General features: G+C 47.2%; 1 protein-coding gene across 1 annotated transcript in view; it reads left to right on the top strand.

Annotated features, from left to right (window-relative positions):
• Positions 1-14652: 14652 nt before the first annotated feature.
• LOC119094919 (guanine nucleotide-binding protein subunit alpha-12) overlaps positions 14653-19335 on the top strand; it is a 10443-nt gene continuing 5760 nt past the window's right edge. The window contains exon 1 of the mRNA XM_037217830.1: positions 14653-14690. Coding sequence (XP_037073725.1) covers positions 14653-14690 — 38 coding nt within the window. The remainder of the gene's footprint in view (positions 14691-19335) is intronic.

Below are 19335 nucleotides of genomic sequence, written 5' to 3'. Positions count from 1 at the left end.
GCACGTATGTCATGCTGCTAAAGTTAAACACTATTGTTGGTGACAAATATGTGAGATAGAACTTCCCTTTCGCGAAAATAAGGTGGCCTAAGTCCACTGAGAAAAAAGATATACGTTCGTCGGTCCCTAGCTCACCGCCCCCTCCCCCCCCCCCCGCCTACCACTTATAAATTTGACACCTCGCTAGGTGGTGAGTGTCTTGACAGCGTTTTTTTCCAAATTCGTGGGAGATCGAAGGAAATTTGACGTTTGGCCCCCCGCGGGAAAAATGTTAGTTGCGTGCATAAGGAAATGGTGCTCAAGGAAATTACGTCGTTTTATTTTCACGATGCGCTGGCGAGTCTACAAAGCATGATAAATGTCCCCTTTCAGCCGAGCATAGCCTTTAGTCCGCGTTGCTTCTGAAGGCATACACATTTTCAAACATTTAGTCCAAACCTTTTTCGTGGATAATTTGTTTGGGGTTCCTAGCCCATTCTAGGTGGTGCTTGTTGCGTGAGCACCCCTTCCAACGGTCGTGCAATTTCGGGTCGACGGCGCATTTTTGTGGCAAAAGCTTAATGTGCCACAAGGCACGACGCGGCCTTGTCCTGCCATCTGACGTCATCTGACCTTTAGCACGCCCGCTGTTGCCGACCCGCAGACTGTACCTGTCGAGGCAAAATAGCGGGACGTGCTGTCTGGAGCAGACATTAACCTTTGCCGTTACGTACGATAGAGCATCGCCAGAAAATTTTGCAAACTGTGACACAGGGATGGTAAGATGCACTTTTGTCGCCGACTGCACTGCTGCTGGCCAAATTGTTGCCATCAGCGTAACGTGATACCATATCATATAAAATGGTTATCGAAGTCCATGTCCAGTAGCGTCATCAAAAATCAGCCGATCACCGAAAACATTTTCATCAGCGCAATTTTCAATGTCATGCACGCAAACAAAACGCCCAATTTTATATTATCCTCACGTTACGTCATGATAACTGCTGTTAGTAATAACATGCGTAGTTAGTAATACCTGTTGTTGCTAGAAAAGCAGGCGCACCGTCCCTAAATTATTCCACTCTCGGGACTTCGCTGGGTCTTACGTCTAAACTCTATCTACTGCTGGATTTCCTTTCCTCGACCGCGAAAAAAACAACAAAGAACCTCGATAGCCAGCGCAGCTGAATGCATGACAGAGCTCGGGCCATTGACAGGCAGCTCTGGGAATGGCGTGTAACATGCGGCCTCTTTGAGGACCATACCCCTTATAAAGATCACGTATGCGCTTTGATCCTCATCTCAGCCGTCATCAGTCTCCACCCCACGTTAAGCATGTCCCAAGCCTGGCAGGACATGTGCTGCCTGATGAGCTACACTGAGGAAGACTTTCAGCAAGAGCATTGGTAGTAAGAGGTGTTGCCGAAATGATTTGGTTATTAATGCGTAAAGTGGGCAATGAAATAAAAGTGCGTTTTCTGGAAAGTGCTCGAACCAGTCCCCATGAATGGGCTTAGGGGAGCAGCAGCAGTAAACTGCTGGATGTATGTTCGCCAAGAATGACGTTTGTCACTCCTTACAATTCGTCTGGTTCGAGCACGCTCATAATTTCGGGCAAGAAGATGAGGTACATCATGGTGGCGACGGAAGCAGCGGAAAACACGTTTCCGACGCGCAATAACATTCTTAACTTCGGTCATGCACCATGGCACTGGTATACGGCGTGATGGGGTTTTAGGCAGTGGAATTGTCGCGGTCGCTGCAGCATGAATAATGCGTGTAATAGGTCAACACCCTGCTCTGGTGATTCATAACAGTCTCGGTTCACATAACAAAGTTTTTGAAATTTGGCCTAGTCTGCTTTTGGTAAATTCCAGCGGGGTATGAATCGTAAAACGACGCCAGCGGTTCAGTCAAAAGTGGTGTAAAGTTCAATGGAAAATGGTCGCTGTCGTGTATATCTCCCCCAACAGTCCAATCAAAGGATGTCGCTATTGAAGGAGAGCACAGCGACAGGTCGATGGCGGTTTCTGTACCAGTGGGTAAGTGCTGGTAAGTGTTATTTCCTTTGTTTAACAATACTAATATAGAAGCATCAATAAGGTTTTCAACTAAAGGTCCTCGGCGATTGACAGCCTGAGTACCGTACTCCAAGCTGGGCTGTGACCGTTGAAATCGCCGAGGATGAGAAAAGGGTTTTGAAAGGGAGTGACTAGGTGATTAAGCTGCCAAGCGAGCCCCACATTATCGTAAGTTGGGGAGTGTACATGGAACATACATCAATGTTGCGGCCATGAAGTCGCACAGAACATGCAACAGACGGTGGAGGTGTGGTGAGTGGAAGGTGCATGTGTGTTATTTCATTTTTTGATATAAAGCACCACCCCACCTTGACGACGTTCACCGGTTGTGTCGTCATTACGATATAAGGAATAATTTGACTATTTAAAATTATATGGGTCAGAAGGACGCAACCAAGTTTCCTACACAGCTATAATGATGAGAGCCAATACTGCAACAAAGCTTTCATTTCAGACCATTTTGATATCGCATATCATATGTATTTATAATTATATATATATATATATATATATATATCATAGGGGTGCCGGTAGTGTAGTGGTCAGCGCTTCTGCGTTAACCAGTGCGCGTCTGGGAAGCCAGAGGTACGGGGTTCGATTCTCCGCGGTGCCCGCCCTTCCCGCCAGGGTGAGAGGCAGGCGACGCCATGTAGCCTCAGCAGCTGAGTGCGTCGTAAAGCCCCAATGACACATACACGCACACACATTATGATGTCATACTACGGCAATTCCACTGTTAGACGACATACATTTAATGGTTTGACCCATCTCCACCGGTTGGTGGGAATCGGCCGAACGAAACTGACAGAGGCCGGCCCATGACCACCCTGACAGGCGGCCGGGACCGACGGTCTTCGCTCGCGCGTGTTGTAACAGGTATTGTTCCGGTGGGGGGGAGGGGGGGGGCGTTCGTGCGGCGGTCAGAGGGACCCGGCTGCCGACCGTTCGCAGCCGGAGGGCTGGAACACCGGCCGACCTGCAGACGGGAGGGCGCGGAGGGCTGCGCGTCCGAACGCGTGGCCAGGGCCGGCCAGAGGGAACAATTCTGTTGGGTTTGTGTGCTTGATGTAACTGAGACAGTCTTAACTGGAGCAAGAATTTTCAGCGGCGATAACTGGGGAATCGGTTCTGTTTGTCTACTACATGCCACTTCTTTTACTCTTGTTGCTTGCGCGTATGATTTTGAGGACGACGAAAATATTTTTGCCTCCACAGTGTGTCGTGCTTGTTGCCAAGATACCCCTGTCTTAGCCTTTTCGGGGCAGATTTCTTTTTTTTGCTCGATGTCGGGCACTGGAAAGAGTTGGCGCTGTGATCAGCACTTCCACAGCTTAGAAATTTTTGGGGTCATGTGCACACGGGCCCTTCGTGAGGAGTTTCTCCGCACATAAGGCATCTGGCGCTGTGCAGAACTTGTTGCCGTGCCCGAACCGTTGACATTTGAAACACCTGAGTGGATTTGGAATGAACACCCTGACTTGATGTCGGAGGTAGCCGGTTGTAAGCATCTCTGGGAGGCGAGGGCAAAAAGTAAAAACAAGTAAGCTGGTGTCCTGACGCTGTCCGTTGCGGAAAGTGGTTAGTCGTCGAACATGATAAACGTTGTCAGCTCTGAGCTCCGCCAGAATCTCCTCTTCCGTCATGAAGCGGAGGTCAGGTGCGAAGATAGTTCCTTTTGTGGTATTTCAAGCAAAGCGAAGATGCATTTTTACTTTTTTTGCCGCAGAATTCGGTGGTCTGGTGGAGGCCTTGGTCTGAGCACGGGAGGCTGTTTTGATCACGAGTGTCCCACGGGCTGGCGCCTCAGTTTGAAGATCACATGGACCACAGATAGCTTGGGCTTGTTTGGACGGCCAGAAGACGTTGATTTTTTTCGGAATGAGACATTCTCGTCAGTGGGTTGCACTACGACGAAAGAGCCGAGTGGATCGAGAATGGGCTCAGGGTTCTGGCGGCTGCTGGTCACGGTCGCGCGCGAGTCAGCATCAGAGTGGGCAGATGCCGGGGTGGTCAAGGACGAACGAGGGTCGAAGCCATCAGTGTTGGACGGAAATGAGTGCTGTCCCGACACCGCCGTGGAAGGGTACGGGCCAGTGGCCTGGGTCTAAGGCGCGCGGGGGTCATCAGGCGAGGTGGTAACCATAACTGGGCTAGCGACACTTCCGTCGGTTTCATTCAAAGGAGAATCAATGTCAGAGGCCGAGTTCGAGTCAGTGTTCGTGTCATTCTTCTTACGCTTGCCGCGCTTCCCCATAATGGGGGAGCGGGAAGAGAGCAGCGAAAAGTAAGCAAAAGGCGTGTGTTTGGAGCGAGAGAGAACGGAAAATCGATGGAAACGACGATGAGAAATAAAGACTCCTTGGCGGAAAGCCGCAACAGGAGCAACCGCTCTGCACCTGGACAGTCTTGCCAATCAGGCCCGTCTTGTTTTGTGTGCTTAACGATATAGCTCGGTTCGACTACATGACCTGACAGCAGCAAACATCTGCCTAGTTATGGTAGTCAATATCCCATGATTGGTCAAAAAGCAGCTACACTAGCAACCGTTCCGTGGAAGGCATATCACTCATATCATTACCCAACATTAGCAGTGCAGCGAAGCTATGGAGACACACACTGTTCTCACACGACACACAACGTCACACACCAAACAACAACGCTCGTTAGCGCCACCTATGGGCGACCCACGGGACGAGGTGTGGACCCCGTCCCGCTGCAATATCATCTTTATATATATATATATATATATATATATATATATATATATATATACGGGGCCAATACCAGTATATGTATTATATATATATATATATATATATATATAATATATATCTATATATATTAGTATATATATATATATTACGGGGCCAATAGCAGCTATCTATGTATATATATATATATATATATATATATATATATATATATATATATATACTTGACTCAGTATATTTCTATGTATACACATATGTTATACTTGACTATCTTTACACAACACACACATATATAATATATAATATTATAATATATATATATATATTACACATACAAGAAAGTTATGATTGTAGAACTCATGCCACGAGTTTGCAGGTCCAGTATGCTTTCACTGCTACCTCCATGTCGGCATGCGATTGCTTATGTCTAGTGCGGTAGCGGGGCAAATAATACCAGTATACGACGTCTGTCTTTGCGTACAGAGGTGTGTAAAGCATGTCGACGTGGGTGGGTAAGGTTGGCCGACACAAAATGTATACCTTCACCCAAAACTTTGTATTAAAAATGTGTTCGTACAGAAATTTTGTTGACGGCCAAGTACAAATAGTGAAGAATGTTGTGCAAAACTTAACAGGAGGTATCCATACATGGATATTATGTATCCATGGTAATACTTTTCGTCACACAACACGAGCGAATCTTTTTGTAAACAGTATTTACCGTACTCTATGGCACCAAAGTATCTTTTCTAGATTTCATTCCAGCCCGGGGACAAAATATCTATGATTTTCAGTTGGTCGGCCAACTCGGTGACAGATCTGCAAACACATGATTGTGTTTCCTATACTACTATGTGCTACTATGGCCCGGCCGGCTGGCCGATGCGCTGTTTTTAAGAGCCGACTCTCAATGTCCCGAACAAGGTACTATAAATACTGAACAAATCTAGATATCGGGATTCAACTGGCCGCAAGAACATGTTGCAATCGTTGAGATGCGAGGCATATGAGATGGGCGGTGACTTTCAATGCACTGCGACTTTGCAATTGGTATTCGGAGTGCAGTGCCATGAATACCGGCCTAGGGTTGGATTTTTTGCCTTGCGTACTTCGTTGGGGGTGCCGCGATTTAGCATCCTGTCGTCAGCGACCGGAGGTAGTGACAGTTCAGAGTAAGCCGGGGGATAATCCGATCAAGGTAGAAATTGACCTGTGGTTATCCAAGCCGCCTGCTCCAGACACCGAAGCGGCTCACTAGAGTAGTCGCAGGCCATCAACCTTCTTCCCTCTGAAAAGAACTGGGGGCTTGATGCTTGCTTGTTTGATGAAGTTCTTCAAATCAGGGGTGTTCTTACTTTTCTGTTCAGTCTAGGGTTTGCTCTAAGTTTGTGAAGTAATGTCCTAATCTGGGAGGCATCCATATTTTGGGTGGTGCATTGCATAATTTTTCGCTACTCCCATACCTATCTTCAAAAACTATGCCCCTACTTAAAATGCAACTATTTTATCATTGCTTTGATATCATTTAAACAATCATTCGCAGTCCATCATTTTGCTTATATGAATCATGGTTGCTGGAAATTTATGTTATAGCTGATTGTATAGGCCATGAGAAGTCAAGGAAAGTGAGGAGTGGGGTGGTGTAGCAAATGTAGGCAATGAGAAGGGGTACAGGTTTCATTGTCATTTGCCTTTGCACCAGGAGTTTTATTTAAAATAGCAGGAGTTGTCATGGTTTTGTGGTCCAACTGTCCTGGGAGGCCAGTGAAGGGTTGCAATTTTGTTATTTCTGGGGGTAATGCTGGTCATTTCCTCATGTTGGCGCCCGTTTTGTAACAGGAAAGGCTGGAGGGCATTCCTTTTGCAGTGTTCATTCATACGCATATTTTCTTTGAACTCGTGAGCATGACTTTGCATGGATGCAAATATGTTATATTCTATTACTGTTTTGCTAGCATGGAATTGTACCATTGTCCTGATAGAACCCTTGGCATAATCACTGCCAACATTAAGTACAGGTTGTGGAGCCAAACAGTGTACCTGATTTGCGGTTTACATGATAGTAGAAATCAATATAGTTTGTGTGATGGTGGCATAATGACAGAAGTGTCAATTTGTATGCATGATTGGGGGAGGTAGCAGTTCATGGATTATGGTCAGTAAGTAAAACCCAGAGAAGGCGGCTTTGTTTTATAGTTAGTTTTGTTTCATATATTTTTGTAATTTTCCAGCTAGTTTATGTTGGTTGGGGGATCAGCAATGGGGAACCCAACCGAAACACCACAGATGACCTTCAATTTGCATGCGACTTGCCTGCAAAAGGCAATTTCGGCTCGCTGATTGCATTTCTACCTATGTTTGGACGTTGATGATGAGATGTGTCCTTCTGTTGCAGCAGTTGATGTTTTCGGGATCTAAAATGCAGGTGTTTACGCCAGCATGTACAAAATGCATGAACACGGATGGCAGCCAACAATTTTAACCCTCACCCTGGTTTGCCGGTTTTCAAAAAACGGACTGGTGGGAATGGGGGCTTGCGATTCCCTGACGTTTGCAAAATAAAGAAGGTAAAGCCTCGCACAAAACAACGCAGTGAACAATCTTTAATGAGATCTCGTGGTTGCCAAGAAGTCTCCTGTTGGTTATTGACCTCACTACACCAAGTCTAAGGTCAAATGTTTCTGCAATCCAAACTACACCAGTTTTGCATGTTCATTTATACGAAACCATGCAGTGTAGTGACATGGAACACAAAGAGGCGTGTCTTTTATTTTATGCCGAATACAATGGCATGCAATTTTATCAGTTTCGAGGACATATTCATGCGTAAGTTTTCATTCATGTAGCAGTGCCAACTCTCCGCACGCGGTCCGCAGAATCGTCGCTTGCCGCCCGCCGCACCCGCCGGCCTTGGGCTGTCCTGCGATGCTCGCAAAAACAACGCTTTTCTGAAACCAGCATTGCTCGGCACACTTTTTTGGTGTCAACATGCGCGCAGTGGATGCCCCAGAGGCTTCCGAAGGAATCTGAGCAAGACGGCACAATATGCCGTATTGGTATCCTCAGAAAACCGTACGAGAAGGGGTGTCGTGTCGCTCACCCTCTCCCTCCTGTCAGCGCGAGGAACTCGTTCAGAAAGAACTACTCGCCTGATGCGAAATCAGTAACAAATTGGATACAATTTGCTTGTCGGGGCACGGCGAAAGACACCCACGAATCAAAACATGTCGCGCCAGGCTTGGAGCATGCCGAAGGTATGGTGGATAGTTTGATGACGGTTGAGATGGGTCTCGAAACGCACACGTGATTTTCATAAGGGGCATGGCCTTGAGGAGGCCCGCAAATATAACGTCATTCCCAGTGCTGCTTGCCACTGGCTCAAAATTCGCCATGCATTTAGCTGCTTTGGCTATCGAGGTCCTTCGTTGTTTCTTTGCGGTCGAGAAAAACAAATACAGCCGTCGATCGAGTTTAAACGTGAAGTCCGGCAAGTCTCGGGGACGAGGAAAACTCCTGCTGTGATTGGGCTACATCATTAGTGTAGGGCAGGTGCGTCTGCTTTCTTAGCAGCAGCACTTACCTCGACATTTGTTGAAAGACAATGTTATATGGAGCGTTTTGGTTGTGTGCATAATGTTGAAAATGATAGTGATGACGGAGGCTTTTTCGGTGATGGGCTGATTCTTGATGACCTTACTGGGCATGGACTTGTGACATTTTGCATATGATATTGCGCTACGCTGCTGGCGATTTTTTGTCCAGAAAATTGGTCGGCGACAAGAAGTACACCCTTACCTCCCCTGCTGCGAGCATTCAAGGACAGCGGTGAAAAAGCGCCAGTAAATGCATACTGACAAGAGGATGATACGAGGGAAACGCATGAGGTTGTCCTTGCACGCACCTGTCCCTGCAGCTCAGCACGCTGCTATAAGTCGCTTCGAAAGTAGCCGGCCTTTTGCATATAATATATATATATATATATATATATATATATATATATATATATATATATATAACTGACCGAGTGTAACTTTAAGAACAGGATACCATGAGTTAAGTACGAAAACTCGTTCTCATAAGCGTGTCCTGTAAATGTCAAGCATTCTCCTAATATGTACCGATGATTTCTTGATAGCCATGTTGGACCAGTCCCCGCTGCTCGTCACTGTCAGATGTCTTCGACACAGGAGCTCTCCATGCCCGAAAACCAGCTGCTGGCTGTCTTTCTGGCCTATATCAAGGTAAGGTTTTTACCATCCTGAACCAGCCTCGTAGCCGCTATCAATGTGGTGGGCGGACTCCAACGTGGGCTTCAATGTGGGAAGGGCACAAAGACGTGGCAGGCGGACTTGGCTGTCAACTTTGTAACGTCCTGTTGCAAATGTCAGCGATACTGATATCATCATTGTTTTTTTCAGAAAACAGCCCAGGACCGCGTGCTGTCCACGTGTCGGCGAAAACGTCCATAACTGTATGGTGATACCATTGCCTATTAATGTATGTGCCTATCAACTGACCAGAGATGGCGCACAGTGCGGTCTGCTACGGATATCAAGTCTGAGCTTGTAATGGCATGTTAGGTGGCACAAAACAACTAACATCCACGTGGGCCTTTGCCGCCAGTTCGGAAAATGCGCTGATCACAGACCGTTGTGTTGTCGAGTAAGATGGGAGGGTGCAGGATATTTCGACATTGTTGTGATAAGCATTTAAACAAGACAAGCAAAGAAGTGAAAAGTTAACAAGCCTTTTTCTAAGACGCGCTAGAAGCGTGTACATCTTCAAGAGGCGCGGAGGAGGTGATGGCCCCGAAGACTCTGATTGAGCGGCTGGAATGACCTCTCGGCTAACACGATGAGATCTTTCAGTTATTTCGAAAACAAATATGCTGAGAGCGAAGGCGTGCCTGGTGTCGTGACGTCACGGCGGGTGACATTTTGTGGGTTGACATTTGATTCGATGGATGGACATCTGATTATGACGTTATCAAGTCAGTTTGCACAAAGGGGTCGCTAAATGTGGCGCACCCGGGTCAGACATCGATCAGACAGGCTGTAGGCCGTGGGCGGGTCCAGCTAGCCAGGCGGAGGGGCGACGGCCCGGGTTGGCACACACCACCAAGGAGTCCAGCGTCAGCGGGCCCCCATTACAGAGTAGCAGCACGCACTTCGTCTACACCACCGCACTTATAGCCAAACTTGCCGTAATCAGACATGTCGAGATCTCCTGCACGCGGCAAGACCTATATCCACGGGCTCTTGCCTTCATCTCTTTCACCGCACCATGTCCTCAACGCCCTGCACAGGTCATCGCACCCACTCAGTGTCAAAATCAGAAACATCATCACATCACTATCGCTGCAAACAGGCAAAAATGTTTTTGGGCGCCAGGTCACGCGAACATTTCCGGACTGAGACCGTTGATCGCCTGATTTTAGACCAGTAATTCATCGTGAGGACAGCTTATATGTGAGCCAGTTACCGAAAGCATACATCATTACAAATCCATATAAACTGCCACGAAATTGCCGGTCTTTCGTAGGCCCAGTGCCAATCAGCTTTCAAGCAATGTCCCTGGATCTTGGAGTGCGAACACTAGACATCACTGCCTGTTAAACACTTGAAATCGAGGTTTTCCAATGCACCGCCGATGAATGCTTTGTTTGGTGCATGCAAACTGTGCATGCACCAAGCAATACAATGCAATGCACTGCAAAATTTGCAATGCGTGCATGGATTTTCAGGCACGCCGAGCTCAATATTTACTTGTGCTAATCCTCTTCACGGTGGTAACACGGATCTATGTTTAAACTTCGCCCGTCCGGCGTCACAAAAGTCGCTTCAAGAACATCTTATGAAGTAGCATACACCCCGCACGTCAACCCGTCCTCTTTTTTAGCGGTGAATCGTGCTTGCTTTAAATGAGAGAAAGGTTTGACTTGTACACAACCAAAATTACAGGCAATGGCCAGGTCTGAAATATAGGACCAGGGGTTTGTCACCTGTGTTGTAAGCCACGAAGAAGGCTCTGTTGCTGGCAACAACCCCACTATGACGTCGCTGGGAGTTTGTCTCTTGGAGTCGTATAACGTCAACATTCAGCGATCATTGCGTTTTCGTGAGGGATGGACTGGTTGCGCACGACTGCGAGCGTTCGCATGCTGAGCTGTCGTAATCAGCTGTGTGTTTCGTTTGGAGTGATGTTCCGTCATGTTTCGGTGGGCCCCGGCCTTCACGGCCGACAGAGTGATGTTCCGTCATGTTTCGGTGGGCCCCGGCCTTCACGGCCGACCGAGTGACCGCATCTAGCCTAGACCGTTTGTTACCGCAACCTTCTCTGACCAGTGCGCACAGTCTCGTTGTGCTGCGCAACACCTCACATGCAGATGCAGATGATCTCGTGCAGATGGCTGTTCGCCCGCCGAAATGTGCGGTGACTGGCTATAGTCGGTCGCGCCAGCTCGGCCATGGTCGATATGTTACGTCACATCACATCACACCACATCACATCAAATCATCACACATCACGGTCACATCACTGTCGAGAGCACCGACACAACCACCCGCCCACTCAGCTCCCTTCATACCGCGCAGCGCGTCATCGTGCAGGACCCCAACACAGGCCCGTGGGACTGGTAGCCAGGGCCGAGCAGAGGGGGAGGGGGGACTAGCCGGCCGAGCAGAGGGGGGGGGGGACTAGCCGGCATCGGCAGTCAGTGAGACTGCATGTTCCCCCTGCCCAGTGGCCGCACATGCTGGGGCAGCCGCCGGTATCTCCAGCCTCTGCGACCGTCCGTGACGGTGTCGCAGAATGCGGAAGCAGTGGCGACGGTAGCGACGGCGGCGTTTCTCGCCGCGGCGGCCACGACGACGGCCGTGGTGACGCTGGCTGTGCGATCCGAAGGCGTCATGCTGCGCGATATTGCGTTCATTCGAATCGCGGGTACAGCGGGTGCGTTGCTTTTTCATAAACGTGCTGGAGCGGATCGTTGAAATTGTCTGAGTCTTCCTAACGACATTCTCTGGGCTTCGGGTGGCAATTTCGATGCTGTGGTATGCGCAGGATTCGTTCACGACTATTGAAATATCTAGAATGAGTTTCAGTATTGAAAGGAAGCTTTGTTGAAATTTCCCGATCATGACCAAAGAAGGGATATAACCTGGCATTGTACGCTGCTTTGCGTTTAAGTTAGGCACGAATGCCTCCTGAGAATAAGAATGGCATGACTTGGGTACGATCAGAGGTGTGAAAATGATTTGAAGGCGGGGGGGGGGGGGGGGGGAGAAGGAAGAAAGCGGTTCGTCAACCCTGCCTACCTGCTCTCGTTTCTACTCCCCGGATTTCGACTACTCGTCGCGTTGAAAGTTCCCATCGGTGCAATCACTAGTGGCCCTGGTTTTAAACTGTTTAAAGGCCATTTGAAACATTATACCCAGCACCTTTCCCGGAGACTATCACGGCCTGCTGGGCGCATAGCAACAGTGTGCATTGGAGCCGACGTAATACTTAGCCTGAAACAAAGTTTGTGCGCGGCTATATGCGTTCACCACCATGAAAGATGTCTTGATATTAAAATTGAAGTATATTTCTCACAAAAACAAAGCAGAAACTACATAAAATAACGCTAACTTAACACCGAGAGCAAAGCAAGAAAAGTTCCTGCTCCGTCTGGCAGCGCCAATCGACAAAACGCTTCGCACAGCGCGGGGAGCGCGTCCGACGAGGTCTGGTGTAACTTCACTACGGTCACTGGTCCTGGGTGCTGCGAGGCAGTCCTCAGAACTCCTGTTGACGATAAACTGGCGGCGGTGTCACCATTGATTAAAGATAATGATAATATTCGACAAAGAGGTGACGACTTAACTGACAGCTTCTTTCCTCACCCAGTGCAAATGTGCACGATTGCATAAGGGCGCAAGCATGCTTGAAGTAGCTTCGTTAGATGCAGTTTCGGCAACGTGAACTAATTGAGCACAAACAGTCCTACCGCATCTGGGGATGTTTCTCTTCTTGCTCTTGTGCCTTCATCAACCATCGATCAGCTGCACTCTTATTCTTCCATAATGGCGAAGAGTCCACATGAACTCGTCGAGGCAGGTGGGCAGAAGCTCGCTTTTTGTGCCCTGCATGGCTCTGAGACGGGTCTTCATGGCAGACCAAGTTGTTTCGATGGTGTGGGTGCTTGTTCACCCCTATGAATATCAAGGAAGGAGGCAGCTGCAAAACTGATGGATAATTGATTGAATGCCTTAAGACAAAGTTAGCATCCTACAAAACAAGGCACCATGGCATGGAGTCACTGGAATAATAAAAAACGAATTCACCTTAAAAGCGCCAGTCCCTTTCAAGGGCTTAAATGTTACGAGGGATACTGCGCAACAGTCGAATATGCTTGTCTTGTCTTGACTTGTCATGGTGCTACTTCTTGGGTGTGGCCCTCGAAAGATATACATAGCGTGTAATGTCATCCGTGATCATTTGAACCATCCGTGATTTGAACCATCCACGAGCATTTGATACAGATACCGGGGAAAATTTCACAGGACCCGACTGGAATTTTTTTACGGACTCATATAGCCTAAGGTGCATGCCCGCTACGCTAGTAATGCATGTGACACACACTCACGAACATCACGCGCCCGGGCTGAAGACTAAAGGACACAGACAACAACACGGACTTGGACGAGCCATTACGAGCTTGGGCTTGATCTCCATATTTGTCAAAATAATTCGACTCGGGCTCGTGAGGCATGACGAAATTCCCTGCGAGCCTGGACTGAAACTCGTGGCCGAGAGCTCAGGTTTGGAAACGGAGTCAGGCTGTTGGAATAAGACCTGTCATTGCTTGCCATCGGATGCGGTGGCCCACCGCCTGGTGGCGGTACACAACCACTTGCATGCCGCCGTTGCTGTTACTGGATCCAAATGATGAAATATGATGGTTATGTCGTACCTCGCTGTCGGGCATCATGTGCTGCTGCAGAAATGGTAGCAGCGTCCGGGTCGTTCGGCCGGGCACGACCCGGAGGTGGGCTTCCCTGGTCAGGTATACCATGCTGAACACCCGACCTCAGGCAGAGGTTTGGCGTGTCGGTTCCTTGTGGGCTTAGCCCTGGCCGCCAAGGTGTTGCTAATTTGGACGAATCCGTTTGGTCCGCCCAGACGGACTGGATACTGGAGCCGATCTGTACATTACCCACATCACCTGCGAAGAGGTGTCGGCCGATGCTGGGTTAATATCCGCAATTCAAGCCGCCGTAACATAGCTAGAACTAGAAAACGTGTTCATAAGTGCATACCCAATGACATGCTGTTCTGATCAGGACGATATTTAGACACCTTCCCCTGTGCGGAGCGAGCGGTCTGTCAGGTGCTGATACATTTTTCACTGACATTTCTGATCTCACTTTCTTATTCTTACCAACTGCCAACTGTCTGTGATTGAGCGGGTGGGTTTCATCACGGCATTAGGAGCCAACTGTCCAGAGATGTGGATGCAGTGATTTCTGGGCAAACGTAATTCAGGCACTGTTTGTATCACCTGCGAGAAGATACAAACAGACACCAAACAAACCCACAAACATCATGATATCGACATAACTAATGAAATAATAAAAATAATTAAAACGGCATCTAAAATTCATGAATAATCACAAAGTAACAGAAGCATCTATTCCCACAAAGGAAATGATCCACATTGGAAGATATTGGAGCAAGCATCAATAACACTGAACAAACTCTCTTAAAACTATTGGTATATTTTTTAGGTGGAAAAGACTGCCACAGACCGTACCACTCTGTGCTCAGCAAATACACTCCTCAATGCGCCATGGTTCGATAACGTCATCGTACTTTGCACAGCATTGATTGAGAGCCAAATGATGGTCGTTATATCAGAAGACGCGCTCACAAGCACCAGGTATGGATGTCTCGACAATTACGTTTTTGACCCTGATTGCCGCATGGTTTGTGAAATGGCAGGATTTGAATGGCGTTTGTACGACGTTATGACTTCTAAGGTGACTGAAATACCGTCCCCGATATATATTTCCCCATTTTTCAGGGTGTGGAACCCAGAAACCAGGTGGACTTAGGTCTTAACAAGGGCAAGAGTGCGAACAACACCGAAAAGTCGTCAAATGGCTGCTTCAGTTCAAAGCGCCATATAAATGCCGAGCACCTCCTTCAAGGGGAATGTTACACATCTGAATATATTGAAGCAAGTATCAGATGTCATGAAATAAGCTCATCTCTAACTATCGGTCTCCTTCCAGTGGAAACGTTGCTCTAGACATCCCAAATTCTCTGTTAAGTAAATATGCTCCTCAACATGTCATTGTTTGATTCAGTCATCGTTTCCCTGCACAACCTGATGGTGATTGGTTTAATGGAGCGCGTCGGCTACTTACGTCATTTTGCGCTCTCCTAACATTTTGCTTACCCGGCAGGTTTGGGGTGCTTGAGATGAGCATATCCGTGGATTCCAACAGCGGTCAAGAACAGTACCACATCACGCAGGTCGGTCCTTGGATATTCACCCTAAAAGTAAAGTTAGTGTGTCTTCACGTCCAAAGAAATGCTGCCTCCCGTCAACTAGCCGCACACATTGAACCCGTGCATGCTTGACAGTGAGGGTCTCGGCCGCACCTCTCGCATGTAGGGACGTCTGCTGCGTTGGTCAGTCAGAAGGAGTGCGTGCTATAACTATGGACAATACGTAGGCGAGTCAGTATGGCTTCTTCTTTCCTTCTTTCCTCTTACGAAACGAAGATTAACAGCCAATTGCTGACCGTTACATCTGGACATTGTCCTCACGAACACCAGATATGAACGACTTGACATCTATCCTTTTCTTGGCCTTGATCACCGATCCCCACTGGAATGGCGGGGTTTGGATGACGCCATTATGACGTCACCTGTTTGGTGTTACCTGGGTAAACTTAACCCCAGGTGACTTCGATATCAGGGTGAGCTTAAAATATTTTCCACGAAATAGACCGCACATTTTCGCGGGCGTGTAGCTCCGAAATTAGAGGATTTATGAATTAAAAAGAGCAGGCCTGTGACACTGCGCCGAATGACCTTCAAATCGCTATTTCATTTCAATACCCCATACAAGTGTGAATACTCCATTAAAGAACTTCCAGCTCACTGTGAAACGCAATGCCCTGGAAATTCTGAGCATCGTTTGATCGAGCGCCTAGCCAAAATATTCATCATTGGGGCCAGCTATCAAGTTTCCACTGAACTCCTGCGAATTTGAACCAAAAAGTGTCTGCGAAATCGCCCAGTACCTAGTACCTTTTGACTCAGGAAGTCTTGCTTCTCTTGGTAGCATCCTTCTCTACGGTCCGTAATATTTCGTCAACACAAAACGACTACGTACCTCAGGCAATCTTACAGGCGAGGGCAAGTGAGGGGGTTTGACAATTCATTCATTACCCATTTCTCTTCTATAGCTGCTCGAGCATCATAATGTATTTCAAATATTAATCAGACGATTCAAACTATAATTGTAGGTAATTTATGGAATCCAGAGATATTAACCTATAAAAAATGTGTTTCATTAGCAATGACTCTAAAAACGCGGGCGCAGCCGCAGGGCGTGATGTTCTAAAGCTGGTTTGGGCCAGTTCGGGAAGCCACTACCAAAGACCATGCCGCTGTAAGTTATAACACCGCGGGGCACTGCAAATTAAGCTAAAACAGCAATGCACACATATACACACGTCGGGATGCTTCTTCTGCAATATTCACCAAATATACATGCCTTAGCAAGCACCAGGGTGGCCGGCTGGATACCCTTCGCTCGAGTGGGGGTACAATTTGACCCCCTGAGATCTCAGGAACTAAGAAAGCTAGATACACCAAAATTTGCAGAGTATATTGATCTGTACGTGAACTCACATAGGTCATAGTTTCAGGTTCCTAAGTCATGACCTTGGAGTCAAATAAGGTCAAACAAGGTCAAATTCCAGGTGGTCTCCAAAGTGCCCCCAAAACCTAGATAACCGTTTCTAAGTAAAAGGTCACATGCTCATTTAAGGTCAGTGACATTTTGACCTTTTGAAGGCCACGGTGGCCAAAATCATTCAAGATTGCTCCGAGTTTTGCATTTGAACAAACGACAATTATAAAGTTGGGCGGTATGTTCCCAAAAACAAATGTTGAACTGCTGTCATTTTAGATCAGTGACCTATTCTGACCTCTGAGAAGCCCATAGAAGATATATAATGCGCTTGCTGCCATCAATAAGTTCGAGATGAGCATCAGAAACCATCCCATAAAGCAGACCCCGGAGCAATAAAACAGGTCGTACCTTACCTTGGTCTGACCTCCATATTTGACCTTAGGTCAATATAATCTGCTCATTCAACTGTTGTGTTGCCTAAGAAAGCATCTCAGACATGATATGGCTTCGTCTAACACTCCGTTGTTGCGCCACATTGAGCGATTCCATCCAACTTAACTTCGCTGAAACCATGACTTGATTTTAACCTGCTATAGGTCAGCGACCTTAACAGACACATCTAAACTTTTGAGTGCACACGATTTGCTATTCAACTGTCTACAGCTATGCAAAATTTGGCGTGGCTGCGCTGCGCCGCTCGGAATCCATTTTGGAAAAACCTTTGAAGGGGCTTCAGTTTGACCCCCCACACGAGTGCGAGTTCACAAGTTACGAGGGTTCAAATTGTTGGACTTTTGCCTTTGTCTAATCTCACTCAGCGCAAAGAGCTGCTGGGAATTTCTGAATTATCCTGCGGTTTGCAAAACAGATATCTTAACAGGTCCCAAAATTTCGTGTTGTTCTGTCACGCCCTTTTTTGCTAAGCCTCGCAACCATTCAAGGGAACGATCTCCGGTAACCCCTGCCGAAGGGGTGAAAAGGCATCTTTCCATCCCCAGCCAAATTGTGGGCAGTGTTCACTATCGCCTGGAACCAATATATTAGAAACCGTTGTAACATAATGCTAGAAACGATCAGCCACAAAAACAGAGATAACTGAAGTGCAGTGCCACATAACCACCACACGTTTTCTTTTCGGGAATTTCGCTTGCTCTTAACTATCACTTGCTGGCAATCATAAAATGAAGATTGTGTAGACTGATCTAAGGGAATTACCAAATAGAGGTATAATCAACAAAACTTGCCTTAAAGACGAATAGCTCCCTATTCAGTTGTGGGCTTGGGGGAGATTTTGCCTCCTAACCAGGACTGTAGTTTCCTTTGCTATGGTTCATTTTTAGCTTTTATTTTTCATTACTCATAATCGTTCTGGTTCAGCCCCCGAACTAATTTTTAGAATCTACGCTCCTGATCTCAGCTCTGAAATAAACTGCGTTATGTCCGGGATAAATTTTTCTAGCGTATTCGGAGGCAGGCTCAGCCATATTTTTTCCGTGTGTCCCATCCCCACTCTCTCATCCGTATATATTTTGAAAAACTGTATCCCTGTGACCCTACATTTACCGATAACATGGTTCTACAAGAACCAGAAAACTATCGATTTTGGTTTTGTGACGTCATTACGCGATCAGCTGGAAGCGTTGGCGACCTTCATTTTTTCGCATAAACACAGGCTTAACCGGTGCAAGCTCCGCACTTCCTAGCATGAGTTCAGTCAGTTACTGCGAAATCAATGCAGTATGGTATCCGCAGATACAAACGGCATTTTTTAACGTTTCTAGTACTTTCATTTAGAACTATATTTATGATAAAATGCCAATAAAAATCTTCTTATCTCACGGCTGACAACCGGTCAGTACCTACGCAATTTCCGAGGTGCACCGGACAGTGTGAGCCTACACCAGCGACGCTCGGCCTTTTACCTCAAATCCGCTGTGCCTCTCAGCAGCAGAAGCCCCGGATGAATCCGTAACATGTGTCGCTCCAACGTCCCCCGTTGACTTCTGAAGCTACAGTTCGGGTATTCACAAAATCATGACTAAGGTCGGCAGCGCCTTTTAACGCGATTGCCAAGAATGAACTCCATGGCAGATCCTTCAAAAGGCCGCACAATGCCGCAAACAACTGCGATTAGCTACGTTCATCAAGTCAGTCAACTTCTCACAACACAAACACAACCAACGGCAGCGTACAGCCTCGCACTTAATCTAATTCATGGTCACTTGGCGAGCATTCGAGCCCGTCTCTCTTGAATATTCCGACGCCTTCAAACACCACGTGGCAGACTGATCACGTTCGTCGCAAGATGCTGTGGCGAGCTATGAGTCTCACAGCTACAATAAGCCTAAATTTGGTATTTTATACTGTTAAGTGCGTTAAGTCAATCTTGGCAGAAAAAACATGTGAAAAACATTAATCAGGGGCAAGAGAGAAGAGAGAGAGAGAGAGAGAGAGAAGAGAGAGATAGACGTAGTTCGCCTCATCTCGCTCTATCTCTGCTCGACACGCTATCGATATCTCTGCTCATGCTCTCTCCTCTCTTTCTCTCTCTCCTGTTCTTCCTCTGTGCTTCGATTATCAACTCGTATAGCCCATTCACAATCTACCATATAGAGTAGGATACTATTAGTTGATATGTGCTATAAGAGTGGTT

This window comes from Pollicipes pollicipes, unplaced genomic scaffold, assembly GCF_011947565.3.
Source record: "Pollicipes pollicipes isolate AB1234 unplaced genomic scaffold, Ppol_2.1 Scaffold_4219;HRSCAF=4965_pilon_pilon_pilon, whole genome shotgun sequence".
Classification (NCBI taxonomy): Eukaryota; Metazoa; Arthropoda; class Thecostraca; order Pollicipedomorpha; family Pollicipedidae; genus Pollicipes; species Pollicipes pollicipes.
Note: the sequence above shows the minus strand (reverse complement) of the source record. Positions and strands in the feature narration are given on the sequence as shown.